Raw genomic sequence first — 16,387 nt, forward strand, 5'->3', positions numbered from 1 at the left:
GGCAGCGAAAAGCGATCAAGAAGTTCGTTCGAGGAGGGAAGGAAGGTTACGCCTCTCATACTTTCTTACCCAAAAAGGTTCATCTGGGGTAAAGGCGGATAATGCCGGACGATAACAAGAGATCGCATCCCGATCACTGCTGCCTCGCCTTCAAAGCACCAAGTCCACCTCGAGCTCGTCTCCGGTCCCGTTATACAGAACACTTGGAACCTCATAGAAACGAGAGCAACGATGGCAGCTACTACGCTCGACGCGATCATGCTCTTCGGAGACTCCATCACGCAGGGCGCTTGGGAGCTCAACGGTATCGGGGCGCGTCTCGCTCGTAAGTAGCGGCACTCCTCGAATCGATGGCGGTGATCGAATAGCAGAACATGCAGTTGATTAGGATGGTCTGTTTACAGACGTTTACGCTCGTAAATTCGACGTGCTCAACCGTGGGTACTCTGGGTACACCACCGAATGGGCCCTCCCCGTCTTTGAGAAGGTGACTACCTGTCATTTCCCCTGTGGCACCGGAGCACCGACATACAACACCCCCACATCCCACATCCGCCTAAGGCATCCATGATCGTCAACCAATTAACTGAACCCACATGTCTAGATCTTCGCAAAACAGCATGAACAGAAACACGTCGCCCCCGTCCGTCTCCTCACCATCTGGTTCGGCGCGAACGATGCCTGCCTGAAACAGTCGCCACAACACGTACCCTTGCCCCGATTCTCCGAGAACTTGCAGACCATCATCCATATGATCACTTCACCCGAGTCGCCTTATTATTCCCCGAACACGAAGATCTTGCTCATCGCGCCACCACCGGTGAACACGTACCAGCGAGGTGCTGATCTCGCAAAGAGGTGAGTTCTGGCCCGTATATGATATGTGCGCGTCAAGAGGTAGGGTGAGTGGTGAGGGTGGGTACTTGATGGCTGAACCAATGTGGCTAGAGATCCTCCAGTGGAGTTGGACCGAACGTTTGAGAATACGAGAGAGTATGCGAGGGAGGTGGGACGTGTAGGCGAGAAGGAGGGTATACCCGTTGTAGACGTCTGGACGAAGCTCTGGGAAAGTGCGGGTCAGGACGAGAGGGCGCTGAACAAATACCTCTACGATGGTCTGCATCTGAATGAGGCGGGCTATGCGGTACGTGGCCCATTTAAATTGAATATTCGAGTCCTCGGATTGAACAGTCGCGGTGAACCAGATCGCGTACGACGCGATTATCGAGGCGATTCGGACTTCGTACCCGGAGCTGAGGCATGACAAGATGGACTATGTGGTTCCGGAGTGGAGGTATTTCCTCGACCACACCGTTGAAGATCTCAGGACGAAGCTCGGACAGTGATGAGATGATGGGCGACAACACTGAGGGAAGTAGTAGACGTTTATGTAGACCCTGCCATGACCAAAAATGTATCTAGCGCCACACAACCTACGTCTGCGTCGCAACTGTATCAAACGCGTCGGCGATACGAAACGAGGCTGAGTGATCCGCCGTGGGATGCATATGGGTGGGCACTTACCAGCGCACTGGGATGAATGTTTCGCATCGTCACCGGCCGTCAACGTAAGATATATCAGCGAAAAATATCGGTTCTTGTTTGCGAGCTGTTCGACCGCGCGGCGTCGGATTCGGTTTGCAACAGGGGGTCCGAAGAAGCTCGCAGATCTGGTCAAATTAGAGCTCGGCACGAAGACAAATTTGCGTAGCCAGGGCCCAGAGGGTTCCAAGCGAGGTGGTAACGGAATGTAACAGGCTGGACGCGCAGAACCGCGTGGACCGCGGCAGGGATGGCGAATAAAGCAACTGTGAAGGGGGTTGGAAACCGAAGCTACCCGCCGCCCGGTGTCGGCGGCCTAGGACGTATGGGGAGGGAGAAGGTTGGAGTGCCACTGTGGCCCAAGACGTTTCTCCTGTGGCTGCTGAAATAGTGGTACGAACACCCCAAGCAGAGCTATATGACGCAAAGATGGAAGATGTAAGAGGTATGACTTCTCGCCGAAGTGGAGCGGGAGAAGGAGAAATGATGGCGGGAAGAACGGGGACGCGACGAAACGCGGTCACGTGGGGTAAATTGACACGAAGTCGAACCGCGTCCGAAAAACAAGACATAAATAAAGGAAAATATAAATGCGCATTGGCCCGGGGTTGGACAGGCCTTTGGAAACGGACACCTCGGACGGCAAGAGACCAGCGAGCACTGGCACACTCCCTATCCCGGCGACACACAACATAACAAGCATCGTGAGTGCCACTTTCTGTGTCTTTCTCGCGTTTACGTAGCGGTTCTGGCGGGCGCTAAAGCGCGCCAAACACGGACCCACACGGTTGGACTTCGCGTGTGAGCGCAGTGTCCGCCTCCCGTCGTCGTCGTGTACATCGAGCTCGCGCTGACGAGTATTGTCTGTATCTGCTATACGTTGAGCTAGGTGCGGCCTCCTCCGCAAGAACACTCGTTAGGGACAACGTGAGTGTCTCCTTCTCGTCTTCCGACATCCGTCCGTCCCGCCACCCCTGCGTATTGCTCGGCTCGTGCCCTCGTATCCGGCTGTTGTAGCGATCGGGCGAGGGATGACTCTTTACCGCTTTCAAATTCCACTCCGCAACTTTCCCCTCCATTCTCGGCTAACTCCTCTCCATTGTTCGACTTCAGTTCGTGCTCAAACTGCATCGATCCGGCGACCCACGATCCAGATCTCAGGACACAAGACACATCGCTCTGGTTCGTATTTAACCCCGTCGTCCTAGGACCTCCTCTTCCTTCAGATCACTGATCAACCACCGCGTTGCCACCCGCTGTGCGTTGTCCTTGGCCTCCAACCACATCGTCTCGAACTTCAACATCCGTGAACGATCGTGCCTACCGTGTGCTCATTAACATCTTACGCGTCTTCAACCTCATACGACCCTCTACGTCAACATGTCTCTATCCACATACTATCCAGCAAGAAAACTCAACACAAGACCCAACAAGAGGCCGAGAATAAACTCACCAGCACCAAGACCACCTAGCATTCGAATAGATCCCGACAACATGCAAACATTCGCACCACCACCCACGAACAACGTTCAATCGCGTTACCTCGCTCCTCCTCCTGCCCCCACCCGAAAGCTCAGCCAGCGCGTGTCCGGTGCTAATAACGACATTGATGAGTTCCTTTCTTCCGATCTCGAACTTTCCTTCGCCTCCACTGTCTCCCTCAACTCTCCCCACCGCGACACGGTCGGTCTCGCCCCCGATGACGAGAGGGACGACATGATGGATATCTCCCCCGCATTCCCTCGTATGTCCAAGACGATGAATGGCCATATGGAACGCATGAGCGGAGCAAGGCTGTTCGGACGAGATGCAAGCAACGACAGCGACCACAACCCTCTCGCATCTAGCCCTCAAGTCAACGACGAGGTGTCCATGAAATCCTCCAGCGTTCGCGACAAGCGCGTCCAGCGATCAGCTATCCCCACAGAGTGGATGTCCCAGGTGAATGATTTCGACCCCTCCAGTACAAAGCAAGAGTCCAACATGTTTGATGTGAGTCTTCCATTGTTCCTGTGTCGGGGCCGTGATGCTGAGTGTGCGATCACATGTAGCCTACAGAACCCTCCTCCCCTGACGCCATGGATGTCGACAATTCTTTTATTCACATCCCGTCGGAAGTCAACAACGCCTACCTCTCGTCACCGGCGCCTTCGCCGGCTCCCGGCCCACCTTCGGGCAAGGGCTTCAACAATCTATTCTTCGAGTCGAATTCCCCCGTCCGCGCCCTCGATGACTCTCCTGCCTACGTTGGAAAGAAACGTCGTTCCGCTATCTCTCCTGATGTCCCTGTTGGCCGTCGTCGTGCAGGCAGTATCGGCGCCCTCGAGAGCTCACCGGCCGCTGAGCCATCCTCGCCCATCGAGATGAAGCTCGAGCGCAACATGAACGCTAGTCAGACTCTGATCCAACGCCTGGCGAAGCCGATGCTCAGTGGTCTGGGCGGTGCTTCCCATACTGTTGGTGTCAAACGGCCCCGTCGTCCTGCCATCTCGACTCTCGAACCCTCGAACGACGAAGAACACGATGCGCCCATCAGTGCGCCTCTCCCCCCGCCTCGTCGTGCGTTCTCAGCTATGCTTCCAACTGGGCTCAACTTGGAAGCCATGGACGACGGAGATTCCTCTTTCGAGTCTACCGGTGATATGTCGAGCCCCGCGGCTGCTTATAAGCAGAGGCAGCAGACTAGGACCATCCGTAGGCGCGATGGGACTGAGGACTTCCGTCCCCTCACTGCCGTCGATAACATGGCGAAGGCGAACCTTGAAGTTAGCCCCAGGTCGATGCCCCAGTGGGGTGGTTTCGGTGACAATGAGGCCAGTGGTAAGATCCTTCCATGTCACCGTGTTCGGGAGGACGGGTTGATGAGGATCAAGAGCAGCACAGTAAGTGCACCTTCTCATTTCCTTGGCCAGAGGGTGGGACTTTATTGATCGATGTTCGCACGCTCTATAGTTGAACAGGCTCCTTGACGGAGAGTTCAACAGCCGTCTGACCTCATACACCATCATCGACTGCAGGTTCGACTACGAATACAATGGAGGTCACGTCCCTGGTGCCATCAACATCAACAATACGACAGCTCTCGAAGAGTTCTTGCTCGGCCCCAAGGTCAACAAGCCTCCCCCAAGCATCAGCGGCCCAGGCCCTCGCAAGTCTATTCTGATCTTCCACTGCGAGTTCAGCGTCAAGCGCGCTCCGACCTTGTAAGTCCTCTCACCTACCTAGCCTTGGTCGTGTGGCTGGCCGTCGGGGTTCTCACGTGATTGTTCATGTAGCGCCAAGCACCTTCGCTCGAAGGACCGCGCTCTCAACAACCACAACTACCCCAAGGTTCACTACCCTGAGGTCTACGTCCTCGAAGGCGGCTACTGCCAATACTTTAAAGACAGTGGTGAGCGCTGTCAGCCACGCGCCTACGTCCGCATGGACGATCCCCACCATGCCGCCTCCCGCAAGGAAGACCTCGACGCCTTCCGGAAGGGCAAGTTCGGGAGGACTAAGTCCTATGCTTATGGAGAGGCCATGGGTCTCGGGGGCGGCTCGCAGTCATCGACGTCGGCTACTTCTTCCTCGACATCGTCCCAGCCGCCCGTGAAGGATAGGAAACGCAACTCGGCACCGACGGGTCCGACGCAGTTGTTCGCGTCGGCGAACGTGGCGAGGGCGAGGAGGAGTCTCGTCGGGGCTGGGAGCAGCGCGTTGAGCACTTTGGAGGAGAACAGTTATAGTTCTAGCGCGAATGCTAGTGGTGCTAGCCATGGGAATACGTCCTTCGTGATGAGCGAAGAGGAGGATTCAGATGTGGGTGACAGTCCTTGTCCGCCACCGACGAAGGGGATGGGAGTCGGGATGAAGGGGAAGAAGATGCCGGCTTTGGGGGTGCCGGTGGGCGCGAGGAAGGTGGCGCCGTTGGTGAGGGCTGAGACCTATGGGGGTCGGTTTGGAGCGGCCTTCTGAGTGGATGGTCTCTCGATCTCATTGCCATCATTGTCGTCGCCAGTCGGAAAGGAGAAAACAAGAACGCCCGTCACGTTTCTGCCGACATGACCATCTTCTCGCGGTCGACTATCAGGCCGTAGTATGCCATTATGTTCCTTCAAGTCTTCTCGCTTTGTCCTATGCTGCCTCTGTTTACTCTCTTATGCTCTATGGATTGGAGCTCCTCATCCAACCTCACGCGCAACGTCGTTGCTCACGGTCATTATCTCTGGTCTTCTCTCTGCTACCCCCGCTCTTCTCCCCCTTCGCGCCCTCTCTTCTCAGCTTCTCGGACAAATGGATTCAGCATCGATATCAACGCGCCCGTCTCGTCATTGACTCCCACCCTCACATCGACTGTATCGTTGGCCTCAACAGTGCATCGCCTGCCTCGCAGGCAAAGACTCGGAGACTCTTCACGGACCACAGCATACCGAATCCCATCACTCAGTCCACTTAACCATTCATCCACCCTTTCAATCATTCCACGGCTCACAATTCACGGTTTCAACTTCACATTTTCATCTGTATATGCCCCATTTCAATTCCGGATCCCCCTTTCTCTTCTTGTCTAATACGCGCCCGCCATAATGCGAATCAACGCCAGGGGCTTTGACTCACCTTCTTGACCCCTTTTTGTCACTTCCTTATTTCCGTTCAACTTCAACATTCCTCTTCCTTCTTATCCTTTTTTCTCTCGAGCTACCATTTACGCTCTATCTGAATTTGATCTACTTGCTTTGTCTCTTGGTTTTTCTTTCGCCGTTTCCTCCTGAGCGTTCCCTTGCTCGCTTGGACCCTTCGCTATCCCTGCTATCCGTAATTCTGGCTCTGCATATGAGTACACTCCTCTGGCCCGATCATACCCCAGACAATGCAGCCCGTACAACTATTACCACATAGCGTTCCTTTTCTTCTCCACTTTGGTTGTCCGGTTGGTCTTCTTTCACTGTTTTCAAGCTCCTGCTTCTATTGCTACGCCTCACCCACGTTTTCTCCTTCACTGTCCGCCCGCGAACGTACGCGCCTGTCGCTTTGAAAGCCGTTCTGCGCGTCCTGCCGCTGTGGCGTTCAACTACCTTGTGTTCGACTTGATTGTACCCGTTTTGTTTCCAATACAAATTACTAAATGAATCTCAAAGCGACTTATGCATGTCTTTTTGGCTCGGACCATTGGTGTCGATTTTGGCTTCTGATTCGGCTGAATTCGTTGCCTTTTGTCGATGTCTGCGTCCTTGGACAGTGTCTTGATTATGAATTGTGACTAGTACTGCACTCCGTGTTGATGTCGTATTTATGCCGGTTGATTGTGTGTCAGAACCGATACATTCATTTATTTATGTGCAATGCATAATGATGTCTTTGGACTGCGTGATTCTCCTTCAGGTCCTCCAAGGGCATTGGAAACTCAAAAGCACTTTCTGCAGGGGTAGAAACGGCCTTTCCAGAGGGGTCGGAGCCAAATAGACTCAGTTCGATCTAGTTTCTTCCCGTGCAAAGGCAGGATGGCAACAAGCGGGTGAAGATGGGTGCCACATCTACATGAGGTTGGCAAGAGGACATCGACACAACCGTGACTTGGACACAACAGGCATGGACCCAACTGACTGGCTCCGGACACGAACAATTGCCACAGACATATATAACGAAGCCGGCTGCTGTGCGCCCAGAACTGATCATCTTTCTCTATTTTGTTCTTAACCAGCATCTTCTCCCTTGTTGGTATCAGACATCCTCTTCACCCTCTCCTCTAGCCATCCAAATTTGTTAACTAGGCAAATCCGAATGGAAATCGACCTCAAGTCACCCTCCTTCCGCACTATGCGAAGCTCGACCAAGCGCGCACGTTCTCCAGAGTCGCCGAGTCCCACAGAACGACCGATGGTGGGTGGCGAGGATGATAGCCGTTTTCGGTGTAGATCTCTCTATGATACTGATTAGTTTTATGCATCAGAAACGACTACTGGTCTCCGTGAACAGTGATACTTCGGTGCCCCTACTATCCTCTCTGCCCTCGTACCAGGCGGTGGCCCACGCACAGGCATATACGCCAGTTACACCCTCTCTACACCATGGAAATGTAAACGGGAGGGAAGAGCAATGGGTCGCTCAGACGCGAGAGTTGACTATCGCACCAAACGCGTCGCCTTACGCTCACAGCGACGATGTAAGCATGGTGAGTATCGTTGCGGAACTTTGCTTTACTATAGACTAACGGAACATGCACACGATGCATACAAAGAGCTGCGATGACGAACCAATACTACGATCTCCTCAGGCACGCTCCCTAGTTCCCGCAATCTCAATATCCATAGACCACGCATCGCCACACTCTTCCGCCATGTCTGGGTCACCATATTCGCCCTATCCCCACTTCGACCATCCATCACGACCATCCCCACCATTACCGAATCCAAGCTCTCCATTCCTGACAGTAAACCACCCGTCAGCACCCACGCCCCCACTGGGCAACACTCCCAGTCCCGTTAGCCCGACGGGTCCTCTACCTCCCTCGTTCCTGCGGCATCATTCGCCTTCACCTGCTTCGCCGCTCAGCCAAGCTGGAAATGTGCAGGTAGATGCGGACCAGACGATGTGGGAAGATGTACGGATGGAGACTCCTCCTGTGCAGCCAGACGGGGCGCACGGTCGACCGAAACCGAAGCCAAGGTTCTCTATGGGTCCGAGGACGGATTGTGAGAAGTGCAGGTTGGGCGTGAAGGGGCACTGGGCGCACTTCGATTGAGGTGAGAGGTATGGTCTTGGCCGGGGTTCGAAAGTCGTTTCGCCGAGTATTGCTCGTTTGGGGGCCGGAGGTTCGTTTTGTTTTGCTTTAGTTCTGGTTTTCTGTATTTTTGGTCCTTATGTAGTCAGTCGTGCTGAGAGGTTGCTCTGGAGGAATGTTCGTCGCTTTCATGCTTTGTTCTTCATATACGCACAGCGCTCGTATTTATCTGGCAGGTACACGGGACGGTCGTCTGCCACCGTAATATTCCATGCTTCATTGCGATATCATTGAATAGGATAAATCACCATGCTCGTAATCCCTTCTTAATTAATGCCCTATTTTGACACCTTTCCTATATTCCTAAGCTGACAATGGGACAGTCTCGATTTGGTCTCGATGTTCGGTAGTCAATTTGTTCTCAATGCTGTGTTGAATGCGCCACACTATACTTCGTCGCATACAGACTCTCCGTGTATAATCACATCTATTCATCCTAAATACCCACTAACGTACAAACTCTCGAAAGCTTCAAGTTCCTCAGATACAGCGAACCCATCCCATACGACCTCCTCCCAAAGTAACCTGACATGGACAACCAGCACCTTAGAAGTTGGCACCGGTGTGTGGCACCTGGTGACCCATCATCATGGGGACTTGAAAGCCGCCTCTCATCATCCTCCGAGCCACTCGACCGCCAACAACTCCGTCCCCTCCATCTGCGGACCCCGGGCCTTCTCCTGCCATCGCTTCGTTGCCTTTACGGATCTGCTCGTCGAGCTTGCTGATCTGGTTAATGAGAATGGCGTCTGGAGCTTGTGTTTCGGTGGTGCTCGTGGGGGCGGAAGCACTGCGAGAGCGATCGTGTGCTAGACGGAGGAGGAAGGAGACAAACCTGACGAACGTTGATCAGTCATATAACAAAAATGTCAGTCAGTATCTCAATAGCCAAAAGCCAGTGACTACCAAGGACGTACAGCTCCTTCAAGAACGCAAAAGACCACCCGTCCGTCTGTTCCGCGATCTCCTTCGCCAAATCCTCGTGCTTCCTCTCGAACCGCACCGCTCCGAGGACCTGGCCGTCACCACCGGTGCTCTCCTTCTTCGGGCCCAAGTCGACGATCTTCTGGAGCCATTTGATGGAGTATTGGGTGCGGAGCTCGGGTGTGGGGAGAATAAAGTCGTATTTGACGTCGAAGCGGGAGGGTCGGTTGAGGATTGCGTCGTCGATGCGTTCGGGGTGGTTGGTGGTGGCAATGGTGAGGATGCCTTCGTTTTTGGTCTATATTTCAAAGTCAAAACCAATTCACTGATGAATAATTCATTCCCGTTTGAAGGAACATCGATGGGGTCTGGGAGGACTCACCAGGCCGTCGAGCTCGTTGAGGAAGAAGGAGCGCACACCGGGGCCGACCATTGAGTCGAGGTCTTCGAGGACGAGGATGCAAGGCGCATTGGCTCGTGCGTGGTTGAAGATCGCTCGGACGCCGTGTTCGGGGCCTACTTGTGTCGTGAAAGATTTGACATAGAGGGCAGCTTGGCCACTCTCCTTCAGCAGGACCTTGATGCTCTCGGTCTTGCCGTTTCCTGGAGGACCGAGGAGGAGGAGGCCTATTCGAATGCCCGGATCAGTTCTGGCACCGAGGAGAAAAAATAGATAGGGCATGAGGTGATCTGGACCACATACCTCGCTTCCAAGTGATTCCCAGCGACTGATAGATGTCCTTTGAGCTGAAGAACGTCTCCGTATCGCGGGCCAAGCCCTGCTGGAACTGTCTCTCCAGCACGAGGTCATCCCACGAACAAGCCTGGATCGACTTCCACATCTCCTTATCCTTCTGCCACGACCCATCCTGGAACACCCACATCTCGTCCTTCAGGCTCGTCTGCCACCTATATACTTCCGTTACCAGCTTCTCTCCGTCCGAGGGTTCATCTGTCCTTCCGCTCGACTTAGACCCGAAGACGAAGTCGTACAGCGCTTTCCTTTGCCCTATGTTCGATTGCCATCCAAGTTTGTACACCAAGAATGATGTGCCTTCCCACTCGAACTCGAGGAGCCCGGACTGGAGCGTCGAGTACAATGCGGATTGTCCCATCGGGGCATGATTCCAATTGAAAAACTGATGTGGTGCATATTCGGACCCAGTGTCCTTGATGGCGAAGGTGATGTCCCTTGCATTCAAGAAGGCAGAGAGCTGGAAGGAGCAGTCCTCGACGGCGACGTGCTGCGAGGTTGAATGGAGAGCTCGGAGTTTGGACATGATGACATGTTCGGGGACGGAGGCCGGTTGGCTGAACGAGTAGTCGACGACAGAAGCGAAGAAATCGTTCTGAAGGTTCTCGATATCCTGGGGGGTCGACATGGCTGTTTACTTTTTACGGTTGGGATTCACGGACAGGGATGGGGCTCGAGAGATGGAGGGAAGGGTGGGGATCGCATCACGTAAGAGGCTCACTCCTTTATACTTGGTCAAGGATTCGGTGGCGTCAGTCCGAGCCACTGTGACTGTTGGAGTCAAGGTGACCTCTGTTCCAATGATCCAAGGACGTCACGCGAAGGCTCCGAATGTTGTGACTGAGGTCGCACGGGAGTTCGTATCTCCAAGCGCCTACTGACTCGAGAGGCATGTTCAGGCAACAGCTCGCGGTGATGCTTCGAATATCAATGAGCGGAAACAATTATGCGACCAGTAGCCTTGCTCGGTAAACGTGGTGAACCCTGGTCTTCGAGCATTTTTTTAGACATAGTAGAGATGACGCACTATAACAATCGATACGACGGTAAAGAACCGCCGCCGTGTGGTTCATCAACAACAGCCAGATATTCATAGGACGAGTCACTCAGCAACTCTAGTCGGGCGGTCCAAAAATGAATACGGGAAGGCGCCCAAGGACACGCTGAAAGCCTGAGTTACCGTTACCGCAATTTGCGGAGATGTCGCCTTGTTTCTCGAACCGAGGAGTAAAAGGAAGTAGCAGGCCAGCAGGTGACTATCCGTAGGGCGTTTCAAACGGTCCTGAATATACAGACGGTTCGCCCAGGTAAGTATTGATACATCCTGAATGGTGCTTTATAGAGTCATCGACGCTGGGCTTGTTCCAGTCGTTGGATCTTATGGTCACTAGGACCAGGAAAAAATGCATCTGATCCGACACACAGAGTTCCGTAAGGAGACCAAGCGGGTGATGAAGGCTCCTCACCTCGTGGTAGAGAGACCATATTTATCGCAGGACACGAATAGAAAGATAAAGACCTCTATCAGAAGCCCCTCTCGGAAAAGGTGCTATAATATTCCTCCTGGACAACAAAGAGACGCCACACCAAGGAATGAAGAGAACGCACCCGCCAAACTTCGAAATATAGGAAATCGTGCCCTTCATGCACATTTGCACCGGCTATGTAAGTGGATAAGTTCGCTCCTGGGAGAAGAACCGACAGCAGCGCCCATCCTGCTAGTCCCGACGAAAAGAACGAATGGAGGCCGAGCCTGAAGCTCGCGCTGGACCCGGAATGGGGTACAGAGAAGCCTGTTATCAGCCAAGCGGAAGAGTGGCTCACCTTCAGATGGTGCAGCGGATGAGGAGTCGGAAGGACATGTTAACCAACAGGCCATTGCGAAAACTAGCTATGGGAGGAACGGTCTGGCCAAACTCTAGAGATTCAGAGTGGAGGATGTCAAGTCCGGGCGAGTTTTCAGTATTCCGCATTCGAGACACGTTTGGAATTAGAATTAGAGCATTCATCAAGCCTAATAACGAATGAGCTGGTGTGACGACGAGTAAGTAGCCAGTGCACAGACACTGGCAGACGAAAACGATCGCGGAGACTCACGACTTTTCAACAAGCTCTCAATAGTTGCGTCGACGGTCGCGTGTGCACGTGAAAAAAGACCGTCATCAAAACCAGCCCCAAATCCTCACCAAAAAATTCCACCATGTGCAGACTGAGCCACTCGGGTTTTTTATTTCGCAGGAAGCCCGGAATTAAACCTGCAATGTAGCGTGCTACTCAGTCTGCATGGGTGCCGCGATTAGTGGCATCGGACTGTGTTGAACCGACGACCTCGGAAGAGTTCGGAAGTTCGTCGGGATTACTTTTGTGACAGCAATATCCGATACACCATCGCGGCGGTGATTGTATTGGGCGTACATGGGCTGTATGCACTACTTTTTGTGACAGAAAATGGTCTCCTCCTCGTTCTTCATTCACTACTCATGCGCGACACCGTGACAGTGTGCTACTCTACGTATATAATTGTGCGTTTGTTTGCATTTTGCTCTACTTCGCCTATTAGTAAGCCAGACTGACCGGCAAGGCGGCACGGCGAAAGTGGCGAGTGGCCGTTCTACCAGTGTGTGGCCCAACTGACTCAAAAATCCAACTCAAAACTCAAATAGACCACCTACGACACGCACCCACAACAACGTACCAAATCTCTAACGAACAAAATACTTCATACAAGACATATACCGTAACTGTACTGTAATGATAAAATACACAGGCATGACATGAAAGTGAAAGAAAAAGGAGAGAGAGAACATGATCTGGAACTAGTTCAAGTTAGTGACTCTGGCTGAAACCATTGACTCAAACTCGGAGGGAACGGACACGGCACAGGAACAGCATAAGGTTGATCGTGACTAGTCGGAAGGGAGCGCATACTGTATCTGTATCACTGTACTAGAAAATAGACGTAGCAGGTAGAAGGTAAAGGCACGAAAGGCCGCGTAGGGGTGACATTAACAAGCACCCGAGTCTCAGACGCGGAGGAGAGCGTAGACGCCCAAAAAAATGGAAAAAGATGGAAAAATGGAAGAGGAGATCTGCAGGTGAGAGTTACAGTGACGGTGTCGACCTCTTCTCCAGCGCGAACGCGATGTAGATATCTATGATTCGATCATTCATCAGCATCAGCTCATACATCCTTCCACCCGCCCGTCCACAAATCACACAAACAGGCAACCCCACAAAAAACACCAACAACAAGGAAAAGGAGCACGAACATAGAAAAAGAAGAGGGAGAAGAGGAAAGAATAGGAACTCACTAGCAGCCTCCCACTGATCCTCATCCATCTGACTCGCCCCGTCCCGATCGCGCACCTTCATCCGCTCCATCAACGGTCCAAACTCGGGATGCTCGTGCTCATCCTCGAACATCTCGTGGAACTCGCGCTTGAAGATCGGGTGGAGGTCGTATTCGGCTGCCATGCTACATACGCCGACAGGTCAACGTCGAGGTGTCGAGGTCAGTTTTGTGAACGAGGGAGATGAGAGGAATGGAGGGACGGAGGGAGGGAGGGAGGAGAAGGAGGTGAGAGGGAGAGGGAGAGGGACGCATACCTAACGAAATTATCCCAATGCACGATATACTCCGGCACATCCTCCACCGCGTCCTGCAAAAAGAACGAATAGCGATGTCCAAAGGTTGGTCTCGAATTCCGATCGTCGAACTTGATCCTATACACCGCGTTTCCAAACGAGAGGTCCGTCGCGTTTGGGGGGAGTGCGTCTAGCTGGGCCCTGTATCGCAACACACCATGTCCGTGTCCCAGAATCAGCATGTCCCCTCCCAAGAGTGGATAATAGAAGGGTAAGGAGGAGAAAGAAAGAAGACTAACAACAACTGTTCCGCATTCGGAATCGTCCCCACCACAACCCCTCCCTCCCTCAACCACCCACTCACATTCCCCAACATACACCTCGCCTTCCCCTCGTCCTCAAACGCATAATGCATACAGAACTGCATGCTCACGACGTCGAAGGGCGTGGAGAGGCGAGAGGAGGGCACGGCGGCGGGGAGAGGGGAGGAGTAGCAGTCTAGGGCGGAGAAGAAGGCGTCGAAGCGGCGGTGGAGGGATTCGAAGCGGGTGCGGGCTTGGTCGATTGAGATGGCGGCGATGTCTGCGTGCGTTCGTCATGCCAAAATTGTGGATTTGGTACGAATGAGTATGGGTAGGAAGGAGGAATGGGTGTAAAAGCGCACCTAATCCAACATACTCCCTCACCCTCGCCTTACTCCACTTCGCGAGATCCCCGCCCTTGCCACATCCCATATCGAGCACCTTCCCCCTCCCGCTCGGCGACGCGACGAGCGCGGGATGCGCGAATTTCGTGATGAGTACCGATTTTATCCAGTTATTGAAGTTACGGAGACCGATGATGGGCGACTCCCTCCTCTGCACGAGGCCCACTTCCGGCCTCGCATTGTCTGTGTGTCGGTGTCATGAGTGCCTAGAAGATATGATACTGAGAAAGAGAATGACACGCACAATGAGTAACCACCATCCCCACATCCCTACTCCTCTTCACCCTCGGCCCATCCTCCCCCAACCCGTCCCTCCCATCCGGCCCACCATACCCACCATACCCCCCATACCCGCCGCCTTCATTTTCATGTCCACGCTTCCCCATCCCCATCCCTATCCCAACCACCCCCATAGCCCTCTGATTCTCCGCCTCCTCCATCTCCGCCCTCTTGCGTTTCGCGAGCCTCCGCGCGCCCATGCCTATATAATTCGCGTACATCCTTGCTTCGTCTGCAGAGAGCGGGATGAGGACGGTGGTGGGTTCTGTTTTGCGGATGGGGGCGTAGGGGAGCGTTGGTGGTTTTCGTGGTATTAGCTGGGATTGAGGTTGAGGAGGTTGGGAGGGCTGGGGAGGAAGGGGAAGAGGTGGGGCGGAAGAGGATGTGGGGCGGGAGGGGAGTGTGTGTGTGGATGAGGAAGAGGAAGAGGGAGGTCTGCGAGTGGTAGGAGGAGATGGAGGTGGACGCATTGCCGCCAGCGTGGTAGGGAGACCGGGAGAGGGCGAGGGTGGGGGGTGGTATGATATCGAACCGGACGTCGAAGGTCTCGAGAGGGTCACGTTCGAGACTGCGGGGGAGCGTGAGCTGGCAGCGGCACTGCTATTATTATTGTTGTGGTACGGCGACGGCGGGACCTGAGGGAAGTACGGGTTTCGTTCCGTGACGGGCGTGAAGAGCGCGTCGGGCGAAGAGAACGCGGACGAGCGGGTGGTTTCCTGATACGGAGAGGTCGGATGTGAATGATCTGGCTCTGGAGGGGCGTGTTGGAACTGGGAGGGGAGGGAGAGCTGGGAGGGTTGGGTGGAGGAGTGGCGGGAAAGAGGCGGTGCCCTGGCGAGTTTGTCGTCCGGCGATGGCGGGTACCGATGCGGCGCCTGAACAGGGGCGGACTGGGACTGAGGTGTATGGGGATACGAGGAAGAAGGCGAGGTTACGTGTTCGTCTGAGATGAGAAGATGGGAGAGCGAGCGGGGGGGCCCGTTCGGGGCCTGCGCTGGGCTCCCGTGCGCGAATGGAGACTGCATCGAAGGAACAGGGTTGTTCAGTAGCACGGAAAGGTCTGTTGCACGGCGAACTGGTGCTGGTGGCGACTGCTGCTCCTGTTCTGGTTGTGGTTGTTGGTGGTGCTGATGCTGGCGGGAGGACCTGCCGATGGAAAAAGACGGGGACGCGAAGGGTGGCGGGGGGAGGCCGGGGGACGGCTGGGTGGGTGAGTTCATGACGGCGTCGCGCACGGGGTCGAAGGCTGGCATCGGTCGTAGCACCCTTGATCCAAGCTGCGTCTGCGAGTCGAGTGGCGACGGCGTTGTGTCCAAGAAAGAGTACCGAAGTGTCGCGTCGACTGCAGACAATCGCCGCGCGACCGCTTTGCGCCCGCCCGTTTCTGTCCTCTGATCATGTGCTCATCTTTCTTTCTTCCTCTCATAGCTCGCTCTCTTCTTGCAATCGTGACCATCGTTCCAACAGGTGTTCAACGCAAAAGGTGTACGTGGTTCGACTCCGTAATATGACTCGTTCAGTTCGACGCCACCCATTGTGGCGCAAGCTCTCGATGATACGACGCAGGTTCCTCCTTTCTGCCCTCGCAAAACCGAATCCTGGTTGTATTCTGTCGGCGCAGAATGCACATCTCCTTTGTCTTGACGAATCCTGAGCGTGCAGACTGAACATATCCTTGCTTGGATTCGTTTCTTCATGTGCAGAAAGCGGGAACAGGCCTTGTGTGTTTCATTATGTATGATAGGTCCACAACGTCGCAAAACACACCTCATAATCGTACGTCCCTCTCGTGAAATACATAACGGAATAAAATAGCATGCCCAAGGTACGTCTA

At 54.0% G+C, this 16,387-nt stretch overlaps 5 protein-coding genes across 5 annotated transcripts; 3 read left to right on the forward strand and 2 right to left on the reverse strand.

Moving 5' to 3' along the window:
* Positions 1 to 146: 146 nt before the first annotated feature.
* On the forward strand, positions 147 to 1,460 carry STEHIDRAFT_119391 (SGNH hydrolase). The gene is made up of 5 exons (XM_007301271.1): positions 147 to 325; positions 405 to 487; positions 605 to 858; positions 949 to 1,144; positions 1,206 to 1,460. Exons 1-5 carry the CDS (start codon positions 232 to 234, stop codon positions 1,344 to 1,346), a joined length of 768 nt encoding a protein of 255 aa, XP_007301333.1. The 5' UTR covers positions 147 to 231; the 3' UTR covers positions 1,347 to 1,460.
* Positions 1,461 to 2,181: 721 nt separating this feature from the next.
* Positions 2,182 to 6,618, forward strand: STEHIDRAFT_93335 (uncharacterized protein). Its single transcript, XM_007301272.1, has 7 exons — positions 2,182 to 2,246; positions 2,432 to 2,469; positions 2,656 to 2,724; positions 2,948 to 3,534; positions 3,594 to 4,424; positions 4,495 to 4,745; positions 4,818 to 6,618. The coding sequence occupies exons 4-7, from the start codon at positions 3,037 to 3,039 to the stop codon at positions 5,497 to 5,499; spliced, it is 2,262 nt and encodes a 753-aa protein (XP_007301334.1). The 5' UTR covers positions 2,182 to 2,246; positions 2,432 to 2,469; positions 2,656 to 2,724; positions 2,948 to 3,036; the 3' UTR covers positions 5,500 to 6,618.
* A 631-nt stretch (positions 6,619 to 7,249) lies between these two features.
* On the forward strand, positions 7,250 to 8,747 carry STEHIDRAFT_166577 (uncharacterized protein). Its single transcript, XM_007301273.1, has 3 exons — positions 7,250 to 7,404; positions 7,475 to 7,696; positions 7,763 to 8,747. Exons 1-3 carry the CDS (start codon positions 7,306 to 7,308, stop codon positions 8,264 to 8,266), a joined length of 825 nt encoding a protein of 274 aa, XP_007301335.1. The 5' UTR covers positions 7,250 to 7,305; the 3' UTR covers positions 8,267 to 8,747.
* Positions 8,727 to 10,344, reverse strand: STEHIDRAFT_93339 (P-loop containing nucleoside triphosphate hydrolase protein; the record flags this gene model as incomplete). The annotated part of the gene is made up of 4 exons (XM_007301274.1): positions 8,727 to 9,140; positions 9,223 to 9,527; positions 9,612 to 9,856; positions 9,933 to 10,344. 4 exons carry the CDS (start codon positions 10,342 to 10,344, stop codon positions 8,852 to 8,854), a joined length of 1,251 nt encoding a protein of 416 aa, XP_007301336.1. The 3' UTR covers positions 8,727 to 8,851.
* A 2,428-nt stretch (positions 10,345 to 12,772) lies between these two features.
* STEHIDRAFT_166579 (uncharacterized protein) lies at positions 12,773 to 15,806 on the reverse strand (the record flags this gene model as incomplete). The annotated part of the gene is made up of 6 exons (XM_007301275.1): positions 12,773 to 13,135; positions 13,295 to 13,458; positions 13,590 to 13,769; positions 13,868 to 14,150; positions 14,233 to 14,457; positions 14,519 to 15,806. 6 exons carry the CDS (start codon positions 15,804 to 15,806, stop codon positions 13,086 to 13,088), a joined length of 2,190 nt encoding a protein of 729 aa, XP_007301337.1. The 3' UTR covers positions 12,773 to 13,085.
* Positions 15,807 to 16,387: the final 581 nt, after the last annotated feature.

This window comes from Stereum hirsutum (assembly GCF_000264905.1).
Source record: "Stereum hirsutum FP-91666 SS1 unplaced genomic scaffold STEHIscaffold_3, whole genome shotgun sequence".
Lineage (NCBI taxonomy): Eukaryota > Fungi > Basidiomycota > Agaricomycetes > Russulales > Stereaceae > Stereum > Stereum hirsutum.

What these genes read in the sequence shown, in the direction of transcription:
- STEHIDRAFT_119391 (XM_007301271.1), top strand. Translation starts at nt 232, where the DNA reads ATGGCAGCTACTACGCTCGACGCGATCATGCTCTTCGGAGACTCCATC. An exon ending in TATCGGGGCGCGTCTCGCTC is followed by an intron (nt 326 to 404) that starts GTAAGTAGCGGC and finishes GTCTGTTTACAG; the next exon opens with ACGTTTACGCTCGTAAATTC. An exon ending in CCCTCCCCGTCTTTGAGAAG is followed by an intron (nt 488 to 604) that starts GTGACTACCTGT and finishes CCACATGTCTAG; the next exon opens with ATCTTCGCAAAACAGCATGA.
- STEHIDRAFT_93335 (XM_007301272.1), top strand. Translation starts at nt 3,037, where the DNA reads ATGCAAACATTCGCACCACCACCCACGAACAACGTTCAATCGCGTTAC. An exon ending in AAGAGTCCAACATGTTTGAT is followed by an intron (nt 3,535 to 3,593) that starts GTGAGTCTTCCA and finishes GATCACATGTAG; the next exon opens with CCTACAGAACCCTCCTCCCC. An exon ending in GTCAAGCGCGCTCCGACCTT is followed by an intron (nt 4,746 to 4,817) that starts GTAAGTCCTCTC and finishes TTGTTCATGTAG; the next exon opens with CGCCAAGCACCTTCGCTCGA.
- STEHIDRAFT_166577 (XM_007301273.1), top strand. Translation starts at nt 7,306, where the DNA reads ATGGAAATCGACCTCAAGTCACCCTCCTTCCGCACTATGCGAAGCTCG. An exon ending in GTCCCACAGAACGACCGATG is followed by an intron (nt 7,405 to 7,474) that starts GTGGGTGGCGAG and finishes TTTATGCATCAG; the next exon opens with AAACGACTACTGGTCTCCGT. An exon ending in ACAGCGACGATGTAAGCATG is followed by an intron (nt 7,697 to 7,762) that starts GTGAGTATCGTT and finishes ATGCATACAAAG; the next exon opens with AGCTGCGATGACGAACCAAT.